The sequence below is a fragment of the Rousettus aegyptiacus genome, unplaced genomic scaffold (genome assembly GCF_014176215.1).
Source record: "Rousettus aegyptiacus isolate mRouAeg1 unplaced genomic scaffold, mRouAeg1.p scaffold_m13_p_2, whole genome shotgun sequence".
Taxonomy (NCBI): Eukaryota; Metazoa; Chordata; class Mammalia; order Chiroptera; family Pteropodidae; genus Rousettus; species Rousettus aegyptiacus.
Genome location: NW_023416295.1, coordinates 55080604 through 55101929, shown reverse-complemented (window position 1 = coordinate 55101929; position 21326 = coordinate 55080604). Strand labels below are relative to the sequence as shown.

Genomic DNA, 21326 nt, shown 5'->3' with positions numbered 1-21326 from the left:
GACAAATGTTTTCATTATTTTTAGGTTCGATCCATAGTGAGTGACTTTGCTGTCTTTCTTACAATTCTGTGTATGGTTTTAATTGACTATGCCATTGGGATCCCATCTCCGAAACTACAAGTACCAAGTGTTTTCAAGGTGAAATTGACATAGCATTTACATTTATCTCTCCATCTCTGTAAGTCTAGTCTTCATTTAGATGATGGCTATAACCCTAAAACTAGGGATTTTCGTGAAAGTACAAAGAATATACATTAATAAAGCAGTGAATAAAATACCCACAGTGTGACTAAAATTTCAGCATGAGATCTTAGGGGATTTACTGGACCTCTTTATGTATCAGTTCTCTTATCAATATCTTTTCTTAGAGTGTTGTGAAGGAAAAAATGAGTTAAAATATTAAAAGCACTTAGAATGATGCCTGATACTTTATAAATGCTTTGTAAACATTAGTGTTATTAATTATAGCTTACTTGGCATATCAGTTTATAATTAGGACTTTCTTGGTAGCATCTGTTAAGACTTAATTGATTAGGTATTCATTAATCTAGTTAATAACTGTGTACATTATTTTATTTTTCACAGCCCACCAGAGATGATCGTGGCTGGTTTGTTACACCTGTGGGTCCAAATCCATGGTGGACAGTAATAGCTGCTATTATTCCAGCTTTGCTTTGTACTATTTTAATTTTTATGGACCAACAGATTACAGCTGTCATCATCAACAGAAAAGAGCATAAGCTAAAGGTATATTTTAACGTCCATTTTAATGTAAATCATTGTGACTTAAATGACATCAGTTGACATTTATCATGCTTCACCTGAATTCTGTAGTCATTTGCATAGTGAAATATTAAAATAATGCTTCATAATTTTTATTATTTATATTCAGGATACTTTGTCTTACAGTGAGCTTAAAAGTAAATAATTAATTAGTTAATTAATTAATTTATAGTACTTGGCTGAACTCTAATCCCTGAAACTTAACCACTAGTGCTTAAAATAAAAACCTTTGCCAGAGTTCTAACTTTCTTTACCATGTTTAACATATTTTAATGACATCACAATCTATTCTGGTAAAGTTCAGCTTTACCAATTTTATCTTATATCTGGGATTTCTCTATTTCTCTATTTGACCCTAAATATGTCTGTTAGACACTTTATTGGAACAAATTACGTATTAAGGTATTTCTCATTTTCTTTAGTTATTCCTCTGTCAATAATGCCTATGATAACAAAACTCAGCCATAAATGTTATCATTTGTAAGTGAATCTTTGTTGAATTTTACTGCATATTTCAATGACTTCTTTTTTTTTCCAAAGGGAATAATATAGATATATCTTATTTATTACATTCTGACCCTGCCATTTTGCAACTGTGAATAATCAAAGCTATTTACTGCCATGTAATTTGTCTGAGATATGTAATGTGAGCACAATCACTTATAGAATATATTAAAATAAAAATCATTGAATGGTTAACAATAATATAAATCAAATCTTGTAAAAGTAAAACATGCACAACCTTGTTTTGTTCTGGTATCATATACATACTCTAAATTTTAGGAAAAGATTCACTGTCAGAACAACAGACAATGCTTTATAGGATTTTTTAAAGTATATTTGTTAGATTAAAATCTATGAAATATTTGATGAGAAATAGTAATGCCATAAATAAGAAAGCACAATAAACCATATAAAAAGGAATTATGTATATATATTGGTGAGAATATTTGTCTATCTTAAAACAAAGAGCATTCTTAATTTTCTTTGTAGAAAGGAACTTAATGGTACTCAAAACCTTTTTTTGAAAGAAGTTCATTCAATTCATTTGTTTTTGTCAAATGAAATTTATAATTATTAAGGATATGTCTTACAAAAATTTCTCGTAAAGTCAGGAGCTAGACCAGCGGTGTATTGGTACATGTTTAACAATCAGTTACCTGCGTATAAAAAAGAGAGATATTGATTTATAATGTTTAGTAATTTTAATGGTATGAATACTCCCATTTCAAGCTATCAGTGTGACATTAATTGGCAGGAAAACTATGAAAATTTAACAATTGGCTCTCGTAAGCCTATACAAGCTGGCTCCAAAACACCACTAAACTACGCAATTCAGTATTGGAAATTGAATCATTTACAGCCCTTCAAACAAGGTATTCAGATTTCCAAGTTTAATAACCCACTTATTTAATATCAATTATTTAAAAATATTATTTGCTTTTAAAATATCAGCCTTTTGCAAGAGCAGATAACACCACAATAAAGTTACATAGGTGATTAAATAAATCTATAAAGCAAGTAAAAATACGTTATATTGAATATAGTTAGTCTCCTACCCTCTAAGAAGTAGGAATATTTTCCCTAGACATGAGTTTATTTTTTATAATTGAAAACATCTTTTATACTTTCATTCTAAAGTTATATATGATTTTAGTTTAAAAAATCAGGTAATATAAAAAGTTAAAAGGAAAAACAGTGAAAAACACTATAATTTCATTACCTTAAGATAACATTGTTAACATTTTGATGTATGATGTATACCCAAATATATATTTTCATGCTACATATGTTGCTTGAACATTATCATGGGAGTCATCTCATGTCAATAATATAAATCCACATTACCATTTTAAATGGCTATATGTATATTTCATTGTATGACATGTTTTAAAATGAACTGAAAGATTCTTGTTTAAGGAAGAAAGTAATCTGTATAATCATTGTTTCCCTTTCAAAAGAAGATTTTTTTTGTCTTTGTAATTAGAAATCCCACAGATTTTGCTGAAATATTATTCTTTGTAAAGGATATCGACTAAGCTGATTGAAGCAGTGTTATTTCTGAGTATTAATAGAACCATGTTAAAACAAAATGAAGTAAATGAAGATTCGCTGCAGGTGATATCTTTTTGGCCATTCTGTATCCTTGGTCCTTCTCAGTGTCTCAACTTTATAAATCACAGCACTTGCTCCTTGTTCTTCATGAGCCTGTCGTAGGCCCTTGACATTTACAGCCTTTCCTAAACAACAAAATAAACTATATTTCCTCTTTTACATGCCATGTAGAATAGCTAAACTATAACAAAGCATTCTTTGTGTGGTCTTTCACGTACTTGCATATATAGGATTAAATATAGAAAAAAAAGTATTTAATATTTTCGTCACTGGGATAAACTTGAGGCTATATTAATAAACTATATTACATCACTGTACATTACTTTTTATTATACAAATAAATGACCATGTAATTGAAAGATTTATATTTTTGCCCTTATATTTAGTAAACAATAGGGCAAATTTGGCTTAATCATAAACCCTGCTGTATTGCCCCAAGTAGAAGACTCAGTTTGTTCTTGGCCACTATGAATCTGAACACCCCATCGTCCTCCTTAGATACGGATATTTGCAAAGGATGTTTCTTCCCGTGAATACTTTTTTTTATTGGCCTATAACCCTTGTTTTCTATAAGCTTTGGTATAGTGGTCTGCTGCTGATGATTTTCCTGTTAACAGTAACAACAACAACAACAAAAAATCACCTCTTTAGAACATGCTTTACTCAGACTAATGGTTTGTTCCATAGCTGTTCCCTCTGCCTGTTGCTTCCCTGAAATGTTTACACAGTTGCCTAGCTTTGACTTGAGAGCTACCTTGTCACAAAAAGACACAAGTTCCTTGAGTGTATCTGCAGACCACAAGTTAACCACAGTTTCAGCTTTTATCATTTTTTTCTTTTGTCTCACTTGAAAACCCATTTTTGCCTTGGTTGGAACATTCCCAGAAATAGTTTAATGAATCATGTTTTTTGGTTTCTGTATCCAAAGTTGACTCGGTGCCATGTATCTAAGTTTGTGTCATGTATCCAAGTCACCTCAAAATTCAGCATTTCATTCTTTATCTCTTCTAGACTTATATTTCACGTCTTTTCATTTTTTTTATTTATTTCTATTACCACAACTAGAAGTTGGTTTTTCTTCAGAAGAATTTTTTTTATGCCACTAAAAATGTTTTTTGTCATTTTGTGTTACTGCATACACGAGAGAGCTTTTTTTGCACTGCATAGGCTAGCCACAACTCACTTGCTAAGTGACTAACTCCTTCCTCAGAATGAAGAAGCTCCAAATTAGCAAAACTCCAACTCACTGTACCTCATGGTCTTTTGGGTCAATCATGGTGATCACATCATAAGGTATATGAATGTCAAATCACTATGCTGTATACCTGGAACTAATATAATATTGTATGTCAACTATACTTTAATAAAAAAGTCTAAAAGCTTCAAACATAGAAATTTTAGAATGCAAATTATCATCTATATTATATATAGATGTAAGTCCATACTCTCTCTAGCATTTTTTGCTTGCTTATTTCTTCCCAAGAGAAGTAGGATAGGCGTAGGTTAAATGAATGCCTTTGAAATGCATTAAACATATTCACTTTTTTTTTAAATAAAAGTATTCTGTACAAATGGAAAGAGAGAGAGGTATTATTTTACAGAAAAGAAAGTTTCTGTTCAGATACAACTGCAGGCTTTTCTACATGTTTCTGTAGACAGTTCAGGCTTCTTTTGACATCATTTTTAATAAACAGCAATACAATCCCAGATCAGTTGAGTAAATGAATGCATTTGCAACATTCATTTGGCATCACATTCTCTCGATGATTATGGCATTTGATATGTTCTTTTTTGCCCTCTTTGTCAGCCTGGTTCTTCATGTCAATCTATAGTCTTTTATGTGGTTAACTTGACAGATGCAGGAAACTGCTGCCAAGCTTTGAAAGGATTTTTTTCAGCAGTGGCATCTGGGTATCAGATGGTCCTCTTGGCTGGCCTCTTGTCTTGCTGCATGTTGGTTTTAGTGGGGTCTGGTGTAGCATCACCTGTTGCTATGCTCCCTTTTCTTCCCATATGTCCATTTCCCGTGATTCATGGGTGAATGTGAGAATAAAAGCTCTGGTTCTGTCTCTTTTTCAGACAAAAATCGGCAGAAATATGTTAGAAGGTACAGAGTTTTCTCTCTCTGACAAAGGGATACTTCCCTTTGGCTGGCATGCCTATCAGCTAATAAATTGGTTATGAAGACCAAAATTTTTAAGACGTTTAAAATGAAAGGCAAGGGGAAAGATGATGATTCATTAGTGGAAGCGCCAAAGCTGTTTTATTTCTTTGAGTCATATTAAATTAAGATGTTCCCATTGTCGTACAACATAATCAGGAAAAAAATATATATATATTTGTTTTTATTACATATTTATACTTTACAAAGCTAGCTTTCTAAATTTAAATAGGAAATTATTTCCTCTGAAAGCATTATTTTGTCTGCTTCTTGCAGTTCAGAATCTCACTGTTTACATTTGTAGCATATTTTTAAAACACTAAACAAGAGCTATAGGGAATCACTATCATTAGGAAGGCCTTCCCCATATCATTAAGCCATAGTGAACATGGGCCCTTGGAAAATCCAGAGTGTGCTAAAAGCACAAGGCCAACTCCCAAGGCCCCTTGCTCTTCCCTCCTCTGATATTTAGCTCCCCACTACTAGGACCTCTTCCATTCTCTCTCAGCAGCACTACAGCTTTGCAAAACCCCCAGGGGTGGGGAGGGGATGGGGGGGAACTATTCATACCCTACTCCCTCATAGTCAGGGGCTTGAGTACTAAGGTCCTTCACTATTCTCTATCCTTCTCACTCCAGAGCCCCTGGAACGAAACAGTTCTTTACCTGGTTAAAACGTTGTCCTTTAAAGGGACCCAAATTTGAGTTCTGCGCACTAACTACATCTTCCAAAATGTTTTGCAGAAGGACCAGAGGAATGTAGTATGGTCCTGGCGAAGCTAATTTCTTCCTATGCCTTTTTGGTTTTGCGGCCACCAGGGTGTTTCTCTTCCTGCTCACCAGCTCTTAGTAATGAAAATCTTTCCTGTGTCAATTGCAAAGAAAAGTTTCTAGCGTCATATGCTCAGGGGAAACTGAGCTCAGGCATTTTGGTGAACTGGAGTATTGCCCCAGCTAAGCTAATTCAAGGACATGTACCACCGAATTGGTGACAGTGCATGAGGTAGTTATGCGGATATCTCCTATTTTCTGAGCATCATCTCCTGCACTTTTATAATTTGGCAGGAATAAGCAGAAAGGCATGGAGGTGCAACTGACTTTTAGGGTGTTAAATAATGAAAAATTTAAAACTGTTTGATAAAACTGCCTATTAAAAAAAAAGCCAAAATGATTCTTCTAGAAGAATTGGTAATTTTTGCTTATGATCATAGTAACAAATTTAACAGCTATATTTTAAAATTATACTTATTAATTTGATTCTAAAAGATGTTTTAATGATGCATATTTCCTTTTAAAAGGTCAATAGGCAACTTATTGATTACTTATCATGTATCAAAGATCATGCTACAAAACTATGGGAAAGACTAAGAAATTAAATAAGTGACCTGCCCTAAGGAAACATACTTTTACTAAGGAAACTTGAAACAAATGAGGACAAAAGAAAAATTTATTGTTCAACTGCTAGAATATTTAACATTAATTGGGTGTATACTATATACCCATTATTGCTCTAAATGAGTTGCAAAATGAAATAATTTGATCCTCACGACAACCCAATGAGGTAGCTCCTGTTAGCATTATCAACATTTTTCAGATAGAAAAATAGAGGGCACAAGTTAAGTGATTTGCCTAAGGTTGAGCCAGCGTTTGATCCCAGGACACTTTGCTATTTCTAAGACTTCGCCCTGTCAGTTTCCTAAGGGTTATAGAGGCAGAAGTTAACGCTGCTCTTCCCCATTTTCAGTTTCTCTCCTCAGAGACCACACCAAATCGCCCTCTCCAAGAGAGCAGTGTCCAGTTCCTAACATCTCCACACGCCCCTTGCACCCAGTTTTTCTCCTTTATATTTCTTGTTTGGTCTAAAAAAGAACTGAAGTTTGCAACACCTGGAAGTCAGTGACTGTGGAGTAGGATCACGGAGGAGATAGAAAACACAAAAACTTTATTTCTAAGGAGAGACTAAATTTTTATAGTGCTAAAGCTGAAACAATGAGGATGAGATAGTACACACACACACACACACACACACACACTCTCTCTCTCTCTCTCTCTCTTAAGGAAGCTTAGGTTTCTATGATATTATTTTTCCCAATCAAAGTCACCCATTGAGACAAAAGAGGGCAATTGAAAATGGAATGTTTAAGAAAAATTTATTTTTAGGAGATCTGATATGAAAGGCTTCTTGGATATTGTCAGGAAGTGGTTTCTAGTCACAATCAGGTCATTCTTAGCTTTGTTATTGACACAGTCCTTGCTTTGTTTTCTCGGCCTAATTAATGCCTGTTATATAGTTAGCACTCAATAATTTTTTTTTTGGTGTGAATTAATAATGAGTGAATTGTGAGTCATGTTAATTGTGAGTTAACTTGCCCATTTTAAGGAAACATAGAAGTGGCTGTATTTGATAATGATTTTACTTATCCAGTAGAAATAGAATGAAAACTAATGTAACATTGACCAGAAATACATTAAGCTTATTAAAGCTTGTAGAAGACACTATAATCATAATTGCAATAGGAATAGCTGCAACTTTTAAAAAGTAGATTATATATTTTAACACTATTACCTTTTAATCTCCAATTTATATAAGACTTAAGGTAACATATTCTTTGTATTCTTACTGTTCCATGGTCATGATGGTGGTGTTTTTTGCCGTATACTAAATTCAGGTCCTATGAGAATTCTCTCTCTCTCTCTCTTCTTCTTCTTTTTTAAACAGAAAGGTTGTGGATACCATCTGGATCTACTAATGGTGGCTGTCATGCTTGGTGTGTGCTCCATCATGGGCCTGCCATGGTTTGTGGCTGCCACTGTTCTCTCCATCACTCATGTCAACAGCTTAAAACTGGAATCAGAATGTTCAGCTCCAGGAGAACAACCCAAATTTCTTGGGATTCGGGAGCAAAGGGTCACTGGGCTTATGATTTTTATTCTTATGGGTTCATCAGTCTTTATGACCAGTATTCTGAAGGTAATAAAATCTTTCTTTATAAGTTTGAGAGAAGGCAGGCTATACTTATTGTTTAAGAAATTTCAGTTGAGTCTAAGCCATCAATTTGTCTAAGCCATAAATATTGTATGGTATATGATGAAAGCGGTGAAATTTTTTTTGCCACATTTATATAACTTCTTAATAGGAGAAATTATGTGCTTTATTTTAGACTCCTTAAATACATAAAAATTTAGCCTAGCAAAGTAAAACTTGTTGTGTAAATTATTACTGTAATCTTAAAATAATGATCAAGTTATGGGAAAGAGTTACTAATTTCTGACTAATTTGTGACCTGATTTCACTGCAGGCCTACACAAAATAAAACTTCTATTTTCTTGTCAATGATCAGATATATTTGCAATTAACATTACGTAATAAAAGATAGAAGTACAGAGATAAACAGCATTATGGTTATTGCCATATGTGCAGTTTTATATTTTAAATGTTCCATAAAAGTATTACACGGACATTATCATTTTGTGTACCTGTTTTTTTTTTTAATATTTAAAATAATGAATCTATTTTGAAGAGTATTAAAGAGTAATTATTTTGTCATGTAATTTTTGCAGATATTTCCAAGGTGTGTTATTTGTATTTTAAATCATAACTCATTTTAGTTGTTTATAATTTGAAAAATCTAATCAAATTATTTAATCATTTACACAAGTTTTCTTGTACGTAATTATTTCACAAGTATAATTGCAAGAATTAATTTCTTTGTTATATAAATATAGAGACAGGACGATGCTTAGATATTCCAATAAAAAGGTAAAAATTGAACAATTCACACGTTTACAAATATCTGGTATACTATAGGAACAACAAGTAATATTAATTACATTCTTCACATTTAATCCACATATCTTACCATTGTAAAACAAAATTCAAATTTCCCTAAAGTAGCATAATGGTAGTAGCTAATATAGATTGTTTATTATGTATCATGTGTATGTGTATAAGTTTTGACCTATTAAATACTCAACAATCATATTATCATCATCTTTTTTTAGATATTGGGAAACCAAGGCACAGAGTTTAAGTAATTTACCTAGGTTTACACAGCTAAAAAGTAATAAAGCTGGGATTTAGACTATGTTTTCTGGCTCTGCCCTATACTGCTTCTAAGATATTTCTTTATTTTTCCATGTTTTCCTTTGAAAAGTGCAAAATAGCATGACCATATTATATTTGAAAATAACTTGTGCCTTTTCTCTAATTGTTCTTTTACAGTTCATTCCCATGCCAGTGCTATATGGAGTGTTCCTTTATATGGGTGCTTCATCTCTAAAGGGAATTCAGGTAAATTATTTACAGTAAAACAGGCACATCTATGATAACTGATGTTAAGGTCTGTTAATGCTAAGTCATGTGATAGTTAAGAAAATGATGTCATCTAATGAGCAGGTTTCAGACCACAATTAAATTTTTTCAAACTGGTCAGATTTACAAAAGTTAAAGAAAATCCTCTTCAGCATCTAAGGTTCACAATCTTAGGGTACTTTTATTTACCGTAAGTATATATTAGAACTCAAAACTTTAGATTTTACAGCCCTTTTAGAAAACTAATTGCAGCACGTTTCAAGATATATCTAAATACTCAAAATCTTTAACACTGTAATCATGTTTATAAATATCTATCCATGGGAATACAAAAAACTCAAACTAAGAGGTTAGATTTAGAGGTCTTTTAGAACCTAATCACAGTACATTTCAAAATATGTACAAATACTTTTAATCTTTGGTATTCGTAATCATGGTTATAGATATTTGTCCATGAGAATAGGAAAACTTTATGTACAAAGATGTTCATTATAACACATACTTTCAAAATATTGGAAACAATCCAATTATCTAACATGAGTACATAATTAAGCAATTTATGGTACATTCACTGAAAAGTGATAACTACAATGACAATAAAAGTAACATGATAAAAATGTTTATGGCACAATACAAAGTGAAAAAGTAGGGAAACAAGTTGTATCTACAATAGGTTTGTAAACCTATGAGTGTGGGTCAGATTAAAAAGAAAGTGGAGAAACAAAAACAATTTGTTAAGCTCTTGAGATCTTGGGTAACTTTTTTCATTTAGTGTTATTTTTTCTTTTATTATCATAATTGTATTCTAGAATTCTTTAAAAAATAAACTAAAAATAAAGGTATAGAGTAAGGAAGTTTCAAAGTATAAGTGAAACTTTATTGTTTAAGTATTGGTAAGATAAATACAGTTGTGTTTTTTATTACTGCACAACAAATTATTATACAAATTAAGGGCTTAAAACAACAAATATTTATCATCTCATGGTCTCTGTAGGTTATGAATTTGGGAAAAAGATTAGCCAGATAGTTCTGGCTCAAGATATCATATGGTTTCTGTTAGAATGTGGACAAGGGCAGCAGTCATCAGAAGGTCTGAATGGGGCTGGAGAATCATGTCCAAGATGCTTTATACAGAGCTGTTGGCAAGAGGCATCAATTCTTGCCTGGCTTTCGATAGGAAGCCTCAGTTTTTTTGGCACATGGACCTCTTCATGGGTCATTTAAGTGTTCTCATGACATGGATGTTAACTTCCATCAGAGAAAACAATAAGGGAAAGAGAGAAAGTCACTGTGCCTTTCGACTTAGTCTCCAAAGTCACCCATATGGTCACTTCCACTTTATACTGTTTGTTAGAAGTGAATCACTGTGTCTAGCTTGCACACAAAAGGAACGAAATTAGATTCTAACTCTTGGAGAGAAAAATACCAAAGAATTTGTGGGCACATTTTAAAACCACCTCAAGTATATTTTAAATCTTTGCAGAGGCCGTTGGCAAATTGTTCCTGCTTGTGTTGCTATAGTGGGTTGAATAGTGTTCCCCCAAAATTCGTGTCTACCTGGAATCTCAGAACGTGACTACATTTGGCAATAAAGTCTTTGCAAATGTAATCAGTTATGAATTTCAGGATGAGCTCATCCTAGATTTAGGGTGAACTCTGAACCCAATGACTTGGATCTTTATCAGAAGAGGAGACACAGGGTAGAAGGCCACATGAGGATGGAGGCAGAGATTAGAGTTTTGCCACCACCAGCCAAGGAACACCAGGAGCAAGCAGAAGCTGGAAGAGGCAAGGAAACTTTCTCCCCCACAGCCTTCAGAAGGAGACATGGCCCTGCTAGCACCTTGATTTTGGCCTCCACAACTGCGGGAGAATAAATTTGTATTGTTTTAAGCTACCAAGTTGTAGTAATTTGTTATAGTAGCGCTAGGAAATTAATACATATTTCTACTTAAATTTGCTTCTGAATAATCTTGTTTTTTAACTTAACATTATTGATCTAACATACTTAAATTTTCTTGAAAAAGAGGTTAATTTTGAGGGTTAGTTTTTGTATAGTTTATTTTTGTTGACTAAAAGGAAAATATAAATTGTTGCTTTTTCTATAACACAGCTTGATTCATTGGTGTTCAAAGACATAAAAGAAAAGTCGTCTGACAGAATGTTATGCATTTTTCAAATTAACACATTAAGTTGAGCACAGAGTGCAGGATGGTGAACTGTGGTTCAACAGCAGATCACAAGAGAAATTAAAATAGAGAAGTTCATCACTCACGGGTCCTGGAGGAAGTACCTTGCCTTACCATATGGGAAAGTCAAGGCAAAGTGAAGACAGAGAGAGAGACAGGACCTAGGGCACCTGCTTTTATTAGGGCTTCTGGGTAGAACACTTTGTGGTTCCTGGGCTAAGGCCAGATTGGCCAATTCAGATCAAGAGAGCAGGGTTTTGATAGGTTCCACGGGAGTCTTATTTAAGAAGCAGATGAGGGGAAAGTGTTTGGAGGCAGGGGAGACTGTTGATCACAAAGGCTATTGGGAAAGTCATATCAGGAACTTACACTTACTTATGACTTGGGGCTTCTATCTAAGGAATGTGATTGTGTGATTGTATAGTTTAAGGTCACTGCAGGCTACTAGGCTAAAGGTTCGATGCCAAGGCAACGAACGATATTACAGAGTAGCTTTGCCAAGCTCTTGACACTGAGGGACTGGCAGCACAGGAATTCTCTTCCTGAATGAACAACTAGCCAGCTTCTGACTTTAGGAGAAGGAAAACCAGTTTGGCCTTAGACCAGTGCTGGATGTTAGAACTAAGGCAAAACGTTAATATGAAGTCACTGTAAAATCATCAAACACCCGAAGTAGATAGGCTGACTGCTCATCCTGACACTGGGTAAAATTAACTTGAGAGAGGGAGATGGTTGAAAAATGTTATGCATTTAAATTTTACTCAAATTACTTTTTATTTGCTTATTTATAATTTCATGTATAAAAAGTGTATTTTGAAAGAACTGGTTTGGTAAGGCAGATAGGGAAGAGGTTTTATTTATTTGTTTTATTGGGTTTTGTTGCTGTTTTTGTTGTTGTTCTTGTTTTTGTTTTTTGCCTTTGGCAGAAGTTCCATGAGTACTAATTTCTTCTGTAAGTGAAAAGTATTTATTATTAGGCCCCAGGCTCACATAAATACAGCAGCAGAAGTTTAAGAAACAAAGTAAAATCATTTTGAAAGGTTTCAACAGATTTCCCTCCTAATTCTACTCACATGATTTTATACTCATGAAATTTAGAACTAAACAAGAATGTTAGGTTTTGGAATTATTTGGGGTGTGAATCTTTCAAACAAAAGTCGAGGAAAACATTATCAAGGCCCATGAGGAAACTATAATGAGTTTTAAATAGAACAAATGAAACAGCAAGCAAGATCTCACACTAAGAAACAGGGTTAGAGAAGATTCAAGTTAGCCCCAAGCTCAAGGAGTTAAAAACTATGGAATTTTGTGGCTGACTCAGTGCAGAAATGAGAAATTTATACTAAGATGAGATAGAAGCCAAATGCAAAACTCAGAATGCATTTATCATTATTATCAGTACTTAAGTAGTAATAAACATGTGCTGAATATCAGCACTTCAAGGAACATATTAATTAGTTACTCTATAAGTTGTAGAAACCTATATTTTACCTGATTGTTTGGCAATATTAAGAAACTTATTATCCAGGCTTCTCACTGTGCAACATGGCAGAAAAAAACAGATCACTGTGTTCTCATGAATGTTGTTTCTGTACTCGGATATATAACCACATCTATATTCATTCCAACACTTCAGGAGTCCAAAGTAAAGCAAATGTGCCATGTAAACAATAACAATTGAAGCACCCACACATCGAAGTACACTTATGCAATAACATAACTTCACAAAGAGAGAAACGGTGACTGGGAAATGAGTTCTATAGAAACTGAAACATGCAGTAATGAGCCAGATTTTACTTTATTTCTTCCTTATTCTCACCTGTACCATGTACCAAGTTTTATTTATTTATTTTTATTTAATGACATGTAATTGTAAGAGATATTTAGGAGACAGGAATAAAAAGACCCAATGAAATCTTTGTGGATAGTATGGAGAGAGATGAACCAGAAAAAAATTCATCACTTAGTATTCTGCATAGAAGGTTTTCAATAAATATGTATTTAACCTATAAACAGTTCTGGTTTGGATGACCAAGGGAAGATCATGCAATGCCATAAGGTGGAAAACAAGAAAGGGAAAATAGGTTTATGTTGAGTTTGAGATTCCTAATATATATACAACCAGAGTTTTGTAAAACAGGATGTTTTGACCTTAACACTTAACCCTAATGTTTGACATTTGTCCTATGGCATAGTGGAATAATTTTGAAATAGTTGATGAGAATGACTTAAAGTTTTCTTATAAATTACCTAAAAACTAAAATCAAATATTATTCTTTTGAAAATTCATAATAGGTATTACTGTAGAAATGGCACGAAATAGAACTGAAAGTGATGAAATCATAATCATATTTTAAATAATCACTTCTTGTTGGAAACATTCAAAATTGCAAAATTTGGCCTAAGAAATATTAAACAAAATGATACATATAAAATAACACTGACATGCAATATGGTTTTTTAGTAAGTAAAAGATGATTAAAGCTTTAAAGTTCTCATGAAAATTTAATCTATAAAATTCGAATTGAGAAAATTAGCGTTAGTGGATAAAAGTGGCCTCAAATTCAAAGCCATAGCAATAATATTATATAGACCAAAAATAGTTGTATTGCCTTTATGGTTAAATTTAAACAGAAATAACTTTGATCCAGATGAAAATAATTTTTGTAAACCAAAACTGAAAAATGTATAGTTTGACAGTGCAGTATAGGAAATTGACCAAGAAATTAAATTGAGTTAACAAAATTTGCTCTGGAAATACTTTATTAATAATTATTCATCTAAGTTACATCTTTCTGACTAAGATATTTCTATTTGTAAAAACAGCACCAAAACCTTGTTGGGGATCAAAGCAGCAAGGCTAAATAAAACCAACAGACATCTTACTTAACAGCTAAATATGTGTGAGAGCTCAAGAGAGAGAGCTGCAGTAGAGATCTAAGTCTGGGAGTCTTTAGAAAGTACGTGAAAGTTGAACCCATGGATATGGATGAGCTATTCCAGGACAGAAGAGGACAGCGAATGGGAGTCCAAGAAACCCTGGTGCTTAGGGCACAAATAAAGGAAGAGATTGTGATGTGACAATGAAAAATAAAGGCTATGCTCTCCCAAGTAGCAACATGTAGCATTGGGTTCAATATTTTTACGCTCTTCTAAATTATAACCTATATCCATATTCAAGAAAACATGGGATATTATAAAACTGAAACCATAGTATTTCAGAGTGTTTGCATAACAATCCTATTGTCCAGATGACCAGATATCAACTTAAGTGTGATCCAGATATACCATACATTGGACCACATTAAATGTTTACTTGTCCCACTTTTGCCTGTAAAAAGAAATTTAGTCTGTTTATCTTTTAGTTCTTTGATAGAATAAAGCTCTTCTGGATGCCTGCAAAACATCAACCAGATTTTATATATCTAAGGCATGTGCCACTTCGAAAAGTCCACCTCTTCACAGTTATTCAAATGAGTTGCCTTGGCCTTTTGTGGATAATAAAAGTTTCAAGAGCTGCTATTGTCTTTCCCATGATGGTATGAAACTTCTTTTTCTTCTTTTTCTTGTGATTTTCTACTCTTATTGGAAACTCATGAACTGAAATTGGAATAATAAACTCATTTTGAACAATTATTAGAAACCCTGGTATAAACTTTAACCACTAAGATGGTGACTAAGACTGTGTTTGAGATTATATATAAATTTCAGTGATTTATATTAGTTTTATGTCCATCATTCTGAATATTGGTTGAAGTTTAAATTAATTGAAGTTGGGTGGAAAAATCTAAACTTTCAAAATTTAACTTCAAAGATATACCGGCAAATCTGAAAAGCTGGGATTTTAAAAATTACATTTCATGCAATATTTCAGGTAAGTTTCAAATATTTCAAAAAACATACTAAATTTGAATGACTATAAATACTTTAAAATATTATCAGCATAGATGAGAATGGTTTAATGGTCATTTAAAATAATGTAAACTATTAACTACATGAATTTAAGAAAACAGTCAAATATATTTTATAGTTTTTAAAATAGCTTCTTTAAATGACTCAATATCACAACCACTGTTCTGAGGATGTGGTGAGAAAAGGAAATGAAGGAATCAAAAGCTCAGACAATATCTTTTATAAAAATATATCTTCATATTTTACTTTAATCTCAGCTCTAATTGAAATTGACTTTTTTCTACTGAAAAAAAAAACAAACAAATCTACATCTTTCATTTCTATTTTTCCCTGTTTTACACCATTATTTACTTATTTTTATTATTTACTTCAGGTGTTAGCTCTGGTATTTGTAAGAAAGCTGATGGACTTTTTGTTTACCAAACGGGAACTCAGCTGGTTGGATGATTTAATGCCTGAGAGTAAGAAAAAGAAACTAGAAGATGCTGAAAAAGAAGTAAGTCAGAGCAAAATAAGTATCTTACAAAGAAAATAAATTGAAGCACTTGCATGTAATAAAATTTTGCAAGTGAAGCACTTTGCAAATGAAATTATTGTGTTTATCTTTAAATAGTTAATGATTACTAGCAACCACAGGTGGACAAGATCATAAAGTTTAGAAGATCATAAATTCAGAACTTGAACACACAGAGAGAGAAAGAGTGCATAAATATCTTATATGAGGAAAATAAACCCCAGTGAAACATGCAAACTCTTTGTACTTCATTATCTCCTGAACTACACAATTTATTTTTCTGATCCCTTCCCTGTGGATGGCGGAAACGTACTGATGCTTAATTATTTTCAAATTGTGGTCGTGCAATGATTGCTTTTTGGTTGAATATATGAGAAGAAAAAAAGAGACATTATCACTGTTGGTATTTTTCTAGGGGACAGAATTTTAATCAAAAGATTTTAATTCTAATCAAAAGATAAAATTGGTTATTCTTGAAATAGATGAAATGCTTCAGAGGAAAACATGTTGATCTTATTTGCTTTTGAAGTGATTTAATATCGAGTAAATATTGTTTGAGAAACTTTGGGGATTTACTTCCTCAGACTACTGATTTATCCTATTCTGTTTCATATGTTAAAACAATTTAAGTTGTATGGTGTATTTAAAGTTCATGTGTAAGTCTTGGTCTGTTTTGAAGGTTAGTAATCATAATATTTTTAAAAGTATGTAAAAACTATAGAGTAGAAATGAAAAAAGTGACCAGTACATCATTTAGCAGAATAATTGAGGCCATAAATTATTAAATATAGGAACAAAATTTTCATGTAAAAAGAAATGATGAAAGAAAATGTTTGATGAGAATTGTGCGTTATTTTTTCTACTTTTCCTTTTTCTACAAGGTGCTCAATAATTGTACTCAGTTTCTTATCTATAGTGTATTTTCTCAAACCATGGATAAATTCCTCTCTCTTTTGGAGAATCTGCAAACATTTCAATGATCTTAGGTTTTATTGTCTTTAGGTGGGGCTTGGTTAGGCAAAAGTCTATTGAGATTTCTGCTCAGATGTTTCTGAAAATATGGCTATATCATATCTGACATTTCTTCATTTTTCCATGGTGTCCTATCACTGACAATGGATTCCTACATTTCGAAACTGATCACAATGATATACCTTAATACCGTATATTTCAATCTTCCCAAATATTGTAGAAGGCATACTTCAACTCATACTTCTCATAATATTTATATAACATTAGAAGTATCATATTATAAAATTATAATTTCTCTATTTTTGATAGATTTTGAGAGATTTTTAAAAATAATGCTTTAGCTAGGATGCTTTGATAGTCTCTATTTCTTTTTTGGGCTTTAGGTAAAGTTTTGCTCTATTCTCAGATACTACTCAACAAAAATATGACATAATTTGGCATAAATTAAATGTAAAGAAGATGGACACAAGAACATAGACATTCTAAAGTATTAAAGCATCCATATCTGATGTAGTTATTCGGATTGAAAACAATTTCCAAGAAGTTTTAAATTCCAGAGAAGACAATTTTGAATTTAAAACTCATTGCTCGTTGACTTCCCCTCAGTCTCTCTGATAATAAGAATACTATTAAGTATACTAAAAACAGTAACTTACAGTAATTTTGCTTTATTTTCCTGCTTTGATTTCCTTTCAAATGTTTTTACTACTTCTATAGGAAAAAGCTAGCAATAGCCCCAGCTGCACAATCATTCCTTCCACAGCATTTTCCTTAGAGCACATGCATACTATGGAACATTCTTACCCTTTTAGAACTTTGTAAAATGAAAAATGATTTGTATATATAGCATTATGTTTAATACTTTTTCCTGTTAAAAGTTAAAAAATTCAGATTCTGCCTTTATATGTATGTGAAACAGTAGGGAACAAATTTGGTAATAATCATAAATTTATTAGAATCTGCCATTTCCATTGCCCAGAATCACTCACATAGCTGCATATGTATAGTACTTACATGCATGAGTGCCAGATGTCCATTTTGGAATTTATCAGCTTCAGATAGGAAGAGACCCTACTTCACGAGCTTCTGACTTTTTACATTATAAACCCACTTTGCTCCAATGGGTATTTACTGTTTTCTGATTATGAAGATAAAGATTTTAGAGGTAATTAAATATTACTAAATTTCTTAGAGCTCATGTTTTCCAAAAAAATACAAAAATAGATTAAAGATATATTGAGGTAAATTTATAGTGATATCCTTCAGATCTGCATATGAGAAAAAATGGGAGAAAATGGCTTGCAATACATTAATGAGGCAGGTTTTCAGACCTTTGAATATCACAAAATTGATTAATATGATGATACTTTTATGTGAGCCTCAATAAAAGAAAAGAAACAAGAGAACCAATAATACAGTGAAGAAATAATCCACAATTGAATGCTAAAATATAGTTCTGACCAGTACAAAAAAAAAAAAAAAATTCTCCATCTAACAACTGGAGAGAGAAAAGAAAGTTTAAAGATGTTTACTTCCTAACTTGGAATTAGAGTTAAAAGAGTATGATCAATATAGAGAGTAGGAAGATTTAAAAAGGATTACACCAAAACTTAAATTCTGGTTGATTTTCTATTTGGTCCTTTGGACCTCAGTATTTCATTTTCTTGAGGCTCTGCTGAAGGATGTGATCTTACTGTGGCATCTTATGCCAAGGCCCAGTCTTTCAAAACATTATGCATTAAGGTGGTAAAGGGAGAAGTTCTCCAGAAATGTTGCATTTCTGCAATTGCTCAAATTAATTGAGTAACTGATCATGATCTTGGAAGATGATAAATAGCAGAAATGTCTCAGCTCCCTGAGACTCGAATTTAAAATAGTCTCACCTCTTGGCCTTTTGATGATAGTTACAAGCTTGTACTTTTATCCTCCAGGGTTTCCTATCAGTAGCCCGCTTATGCTCTTACAGCATTGAGAAAACATTAATTTGACCTTAAAATTCAATAATGAGTTAAGCAGAATAAATAGCTACACAGGCCAGTCCAAGGTCGCAGAGCTTCTGTTCCAAATTTTCATGTACTTCATGCATATGCATATGCATATGCTTCAGTTTTTAGAAAGAAAGGATTATAATCAGGATAGAAATGAATATTGGAACCCTGACATTTTGCACATTGCTCTGTGTAAAGGGAAGACTGCAGAATCAAATTCTTGATGTCCAAATGTGCTCAGAGTACCAACATGCCTTCCTTCCTACTTAAATATTCTCTAGGACACTGTACACATTTGACAAAAGGGCTACTGTTAAAAGCAGAAAGACCCAACAGAATGTTTGCTCCTGGATGCAGGGAGAAGGCAGTTAATGTTTGATAAATCCTGGAAATTCAGCTCTGGTCAGTGATCAGGACATTGATAACTCTTGGTTTATGGGAGGTTCACACTAGCATATGTATTACAGGAAAAACAAAAAGGAGGCTAATGGGATTTGTGATCTGTATGAAGCAAGATCATGAGCAAGCTCAAGAAGATGCAAAAGCAATCTAAAAACAAGTACAGTTAAACAAGTTACAGAGTATGTCTCGCTGCTAAGAAAGATCAGAATTGGTTGTGGGTTTGGAAGCATGGCCTAATTATGAGACAGACAAATGTTATTTCTAATCAAATCTTAGAATGAGGCAAGCACATCCTTTCTTAAGCAGTGGGTTTTCAAAGGGTGGTCTCAGGACCTCTGCTGCATCAGCCAACACCTGCACCATGTTAGAAATGCAAATTCTTGGACGCTACTGAGAACTTTTATTCAAAACTCTGGGGATAGAGCCAGAAATTTGTGTTAAGGAGACCTCCAGGTGATTCTGATGCATGCTAAAATTTGAGATAAAACCTTTTTTAAAGCCACAGAATATGTATCTTGTGAATATACTCTTCTAAAGAGTTACTCTAAGTAATCCAAGATTACTCTATCAGAATTTTTTGTATTTTATAGTAATTTAGATAAGTCATTTAGAGGTGCCAAATCAAATATTCTGATGAAAAACATATGTCTCATCCATCTATTTATATGAATTCTGTGTAGATTACTCAGCCTCATTTTTCTTTTCAGCTTTCATTGTTAAAGTGAGTAGTTGTATGTATTGGCTCTTTTATCTATTGGAAATTTTAAGAAATACTTCTTAAAGTTACAACATTTTGTGGTTTTCAAAGTATTATATATGTGTATAATATATAATAAGTACATATGTAATGTTTGCATTATTATCTATTCTATTAAGTAATTGAAATAGGAAATGATAGACACTTCTTATGTTCTTCGGCCTTGTTTTTCTCTTAGGTAAAATAAAGGGGTTAAACTTGATTTCTGAAGTCCCTTCCACTTTTTAAGATCTGTGAATTCTAAAATTGCTAACTATTTTCTCTCTCTAATACCTTAAGCATCTCTCTAAGCATTGGCTCTCTGCTGTTGTTTGTACTTCGGGCTATTTGAGTGCTCCTGCATGGATAGAGATTTTACCTGAGAAATGATTATAGTAACAGATACTTCCTATTTCACTAAATGTAGAACATTTGTTAGGTATCATGGTATATGAATTGTACTTTTTATACTATCGCAAAATATAATAAAGAGTCATGATGTAATTTTATGTATAACATTCTGTTCACCAAAACACCCCACAATTTAACTCCAATTTTATTTTCCACTTCTACTCAGCACAGGCCTTTGGCTCCAGCCACACTAGTTGTTCATTGTCATGCAAACACATTTTATTTATAACTATCTTTTATCCTTGGCCCACATATTTTCTTCCCGCCTAGAGTTCCTTTCTACTACCAAACCAGTGAAATAAGACTGGCTTAGATACTGCTTCCTTGGCCCCTATGCTTTTTGTGGTGATCTTTCTCACTCTCTGATAGTGGTTTGCATCTTTCTTTTCATTGTTGTATCCCTTATCCCTAGTACCTAGTAGACTACCTGACATGTAGATAATGCTTAATACATCTTTGTTAAATGGATTCATGACTAGATCCTGGATTCTTCTTTTTCATCATTTGTCTAGCATATATTGCATGCTCAGTAATGTCTGAGTGCTTTTGAATAGATTAGTTTTTTAAGCCTCAACTTCTCTGCCTTTTACTGGATATAGCATTAACTGTCCTTACCTTAATTAGCATCTGAAAAATGCTTTGGCTATCTTAATTAAAAGATGGTGTTCAAATTGAAGTATGAATATTTCTTTAGTCAAATTGGCAAAACCCCTCAAATGTTCTTGGATAAGCTTTGATCATCATCCTTTTAACATCTTCACTATGTTGTAGAATTCAGCATATTTTTGATGGGCCCCATGTAAATGAAGTACTGAAGGAACTCATTTAAAGG

The 21326-nt window shown here is 32.8% G+C and overlaps 1 protein-coding gene across 8 annotated transcripts in view; it reads left to right on the top strand.

The window, feature by feature from the left end:
• The window catches only part of SLC4A10 (solute carrier family 4 member 10), a 235689-nt gene that overhangs the window by 201170 nt on the left and 13193 nt on the right, over nucleotides 1-21326 (top strand). For all 8 annotated transcript variants that reach the window (XM_036236083.1, XM_036236080.1, XM_036236085.1 and 5 more), the window contains 6 exons: nucleotides 25-138; nucleotides 586-747; nucleotides 7778-8029; nucleotides 9281-9349; nucleotides 14925-15098; nucleotides 15845-15967. In XM_036236083.1, the coding sequence (XP_036091976.1) occupies nucleotides 25-138; nucleotides 586-747; nucleotides 7778-8029; nucleotides 9281-9349; nucleotides 14925-15098; nucleotides 15845-15967 (894 nt within the window). The remainder of the gene's footprint in view (nucleotides 1-24; nucleotides 139-585; nucleotides 748-7777; nucleotides 8030-9280; nucleotides 9350-14924; nucleotides 15099-15844; nucleotides 15968-21326) is intronic.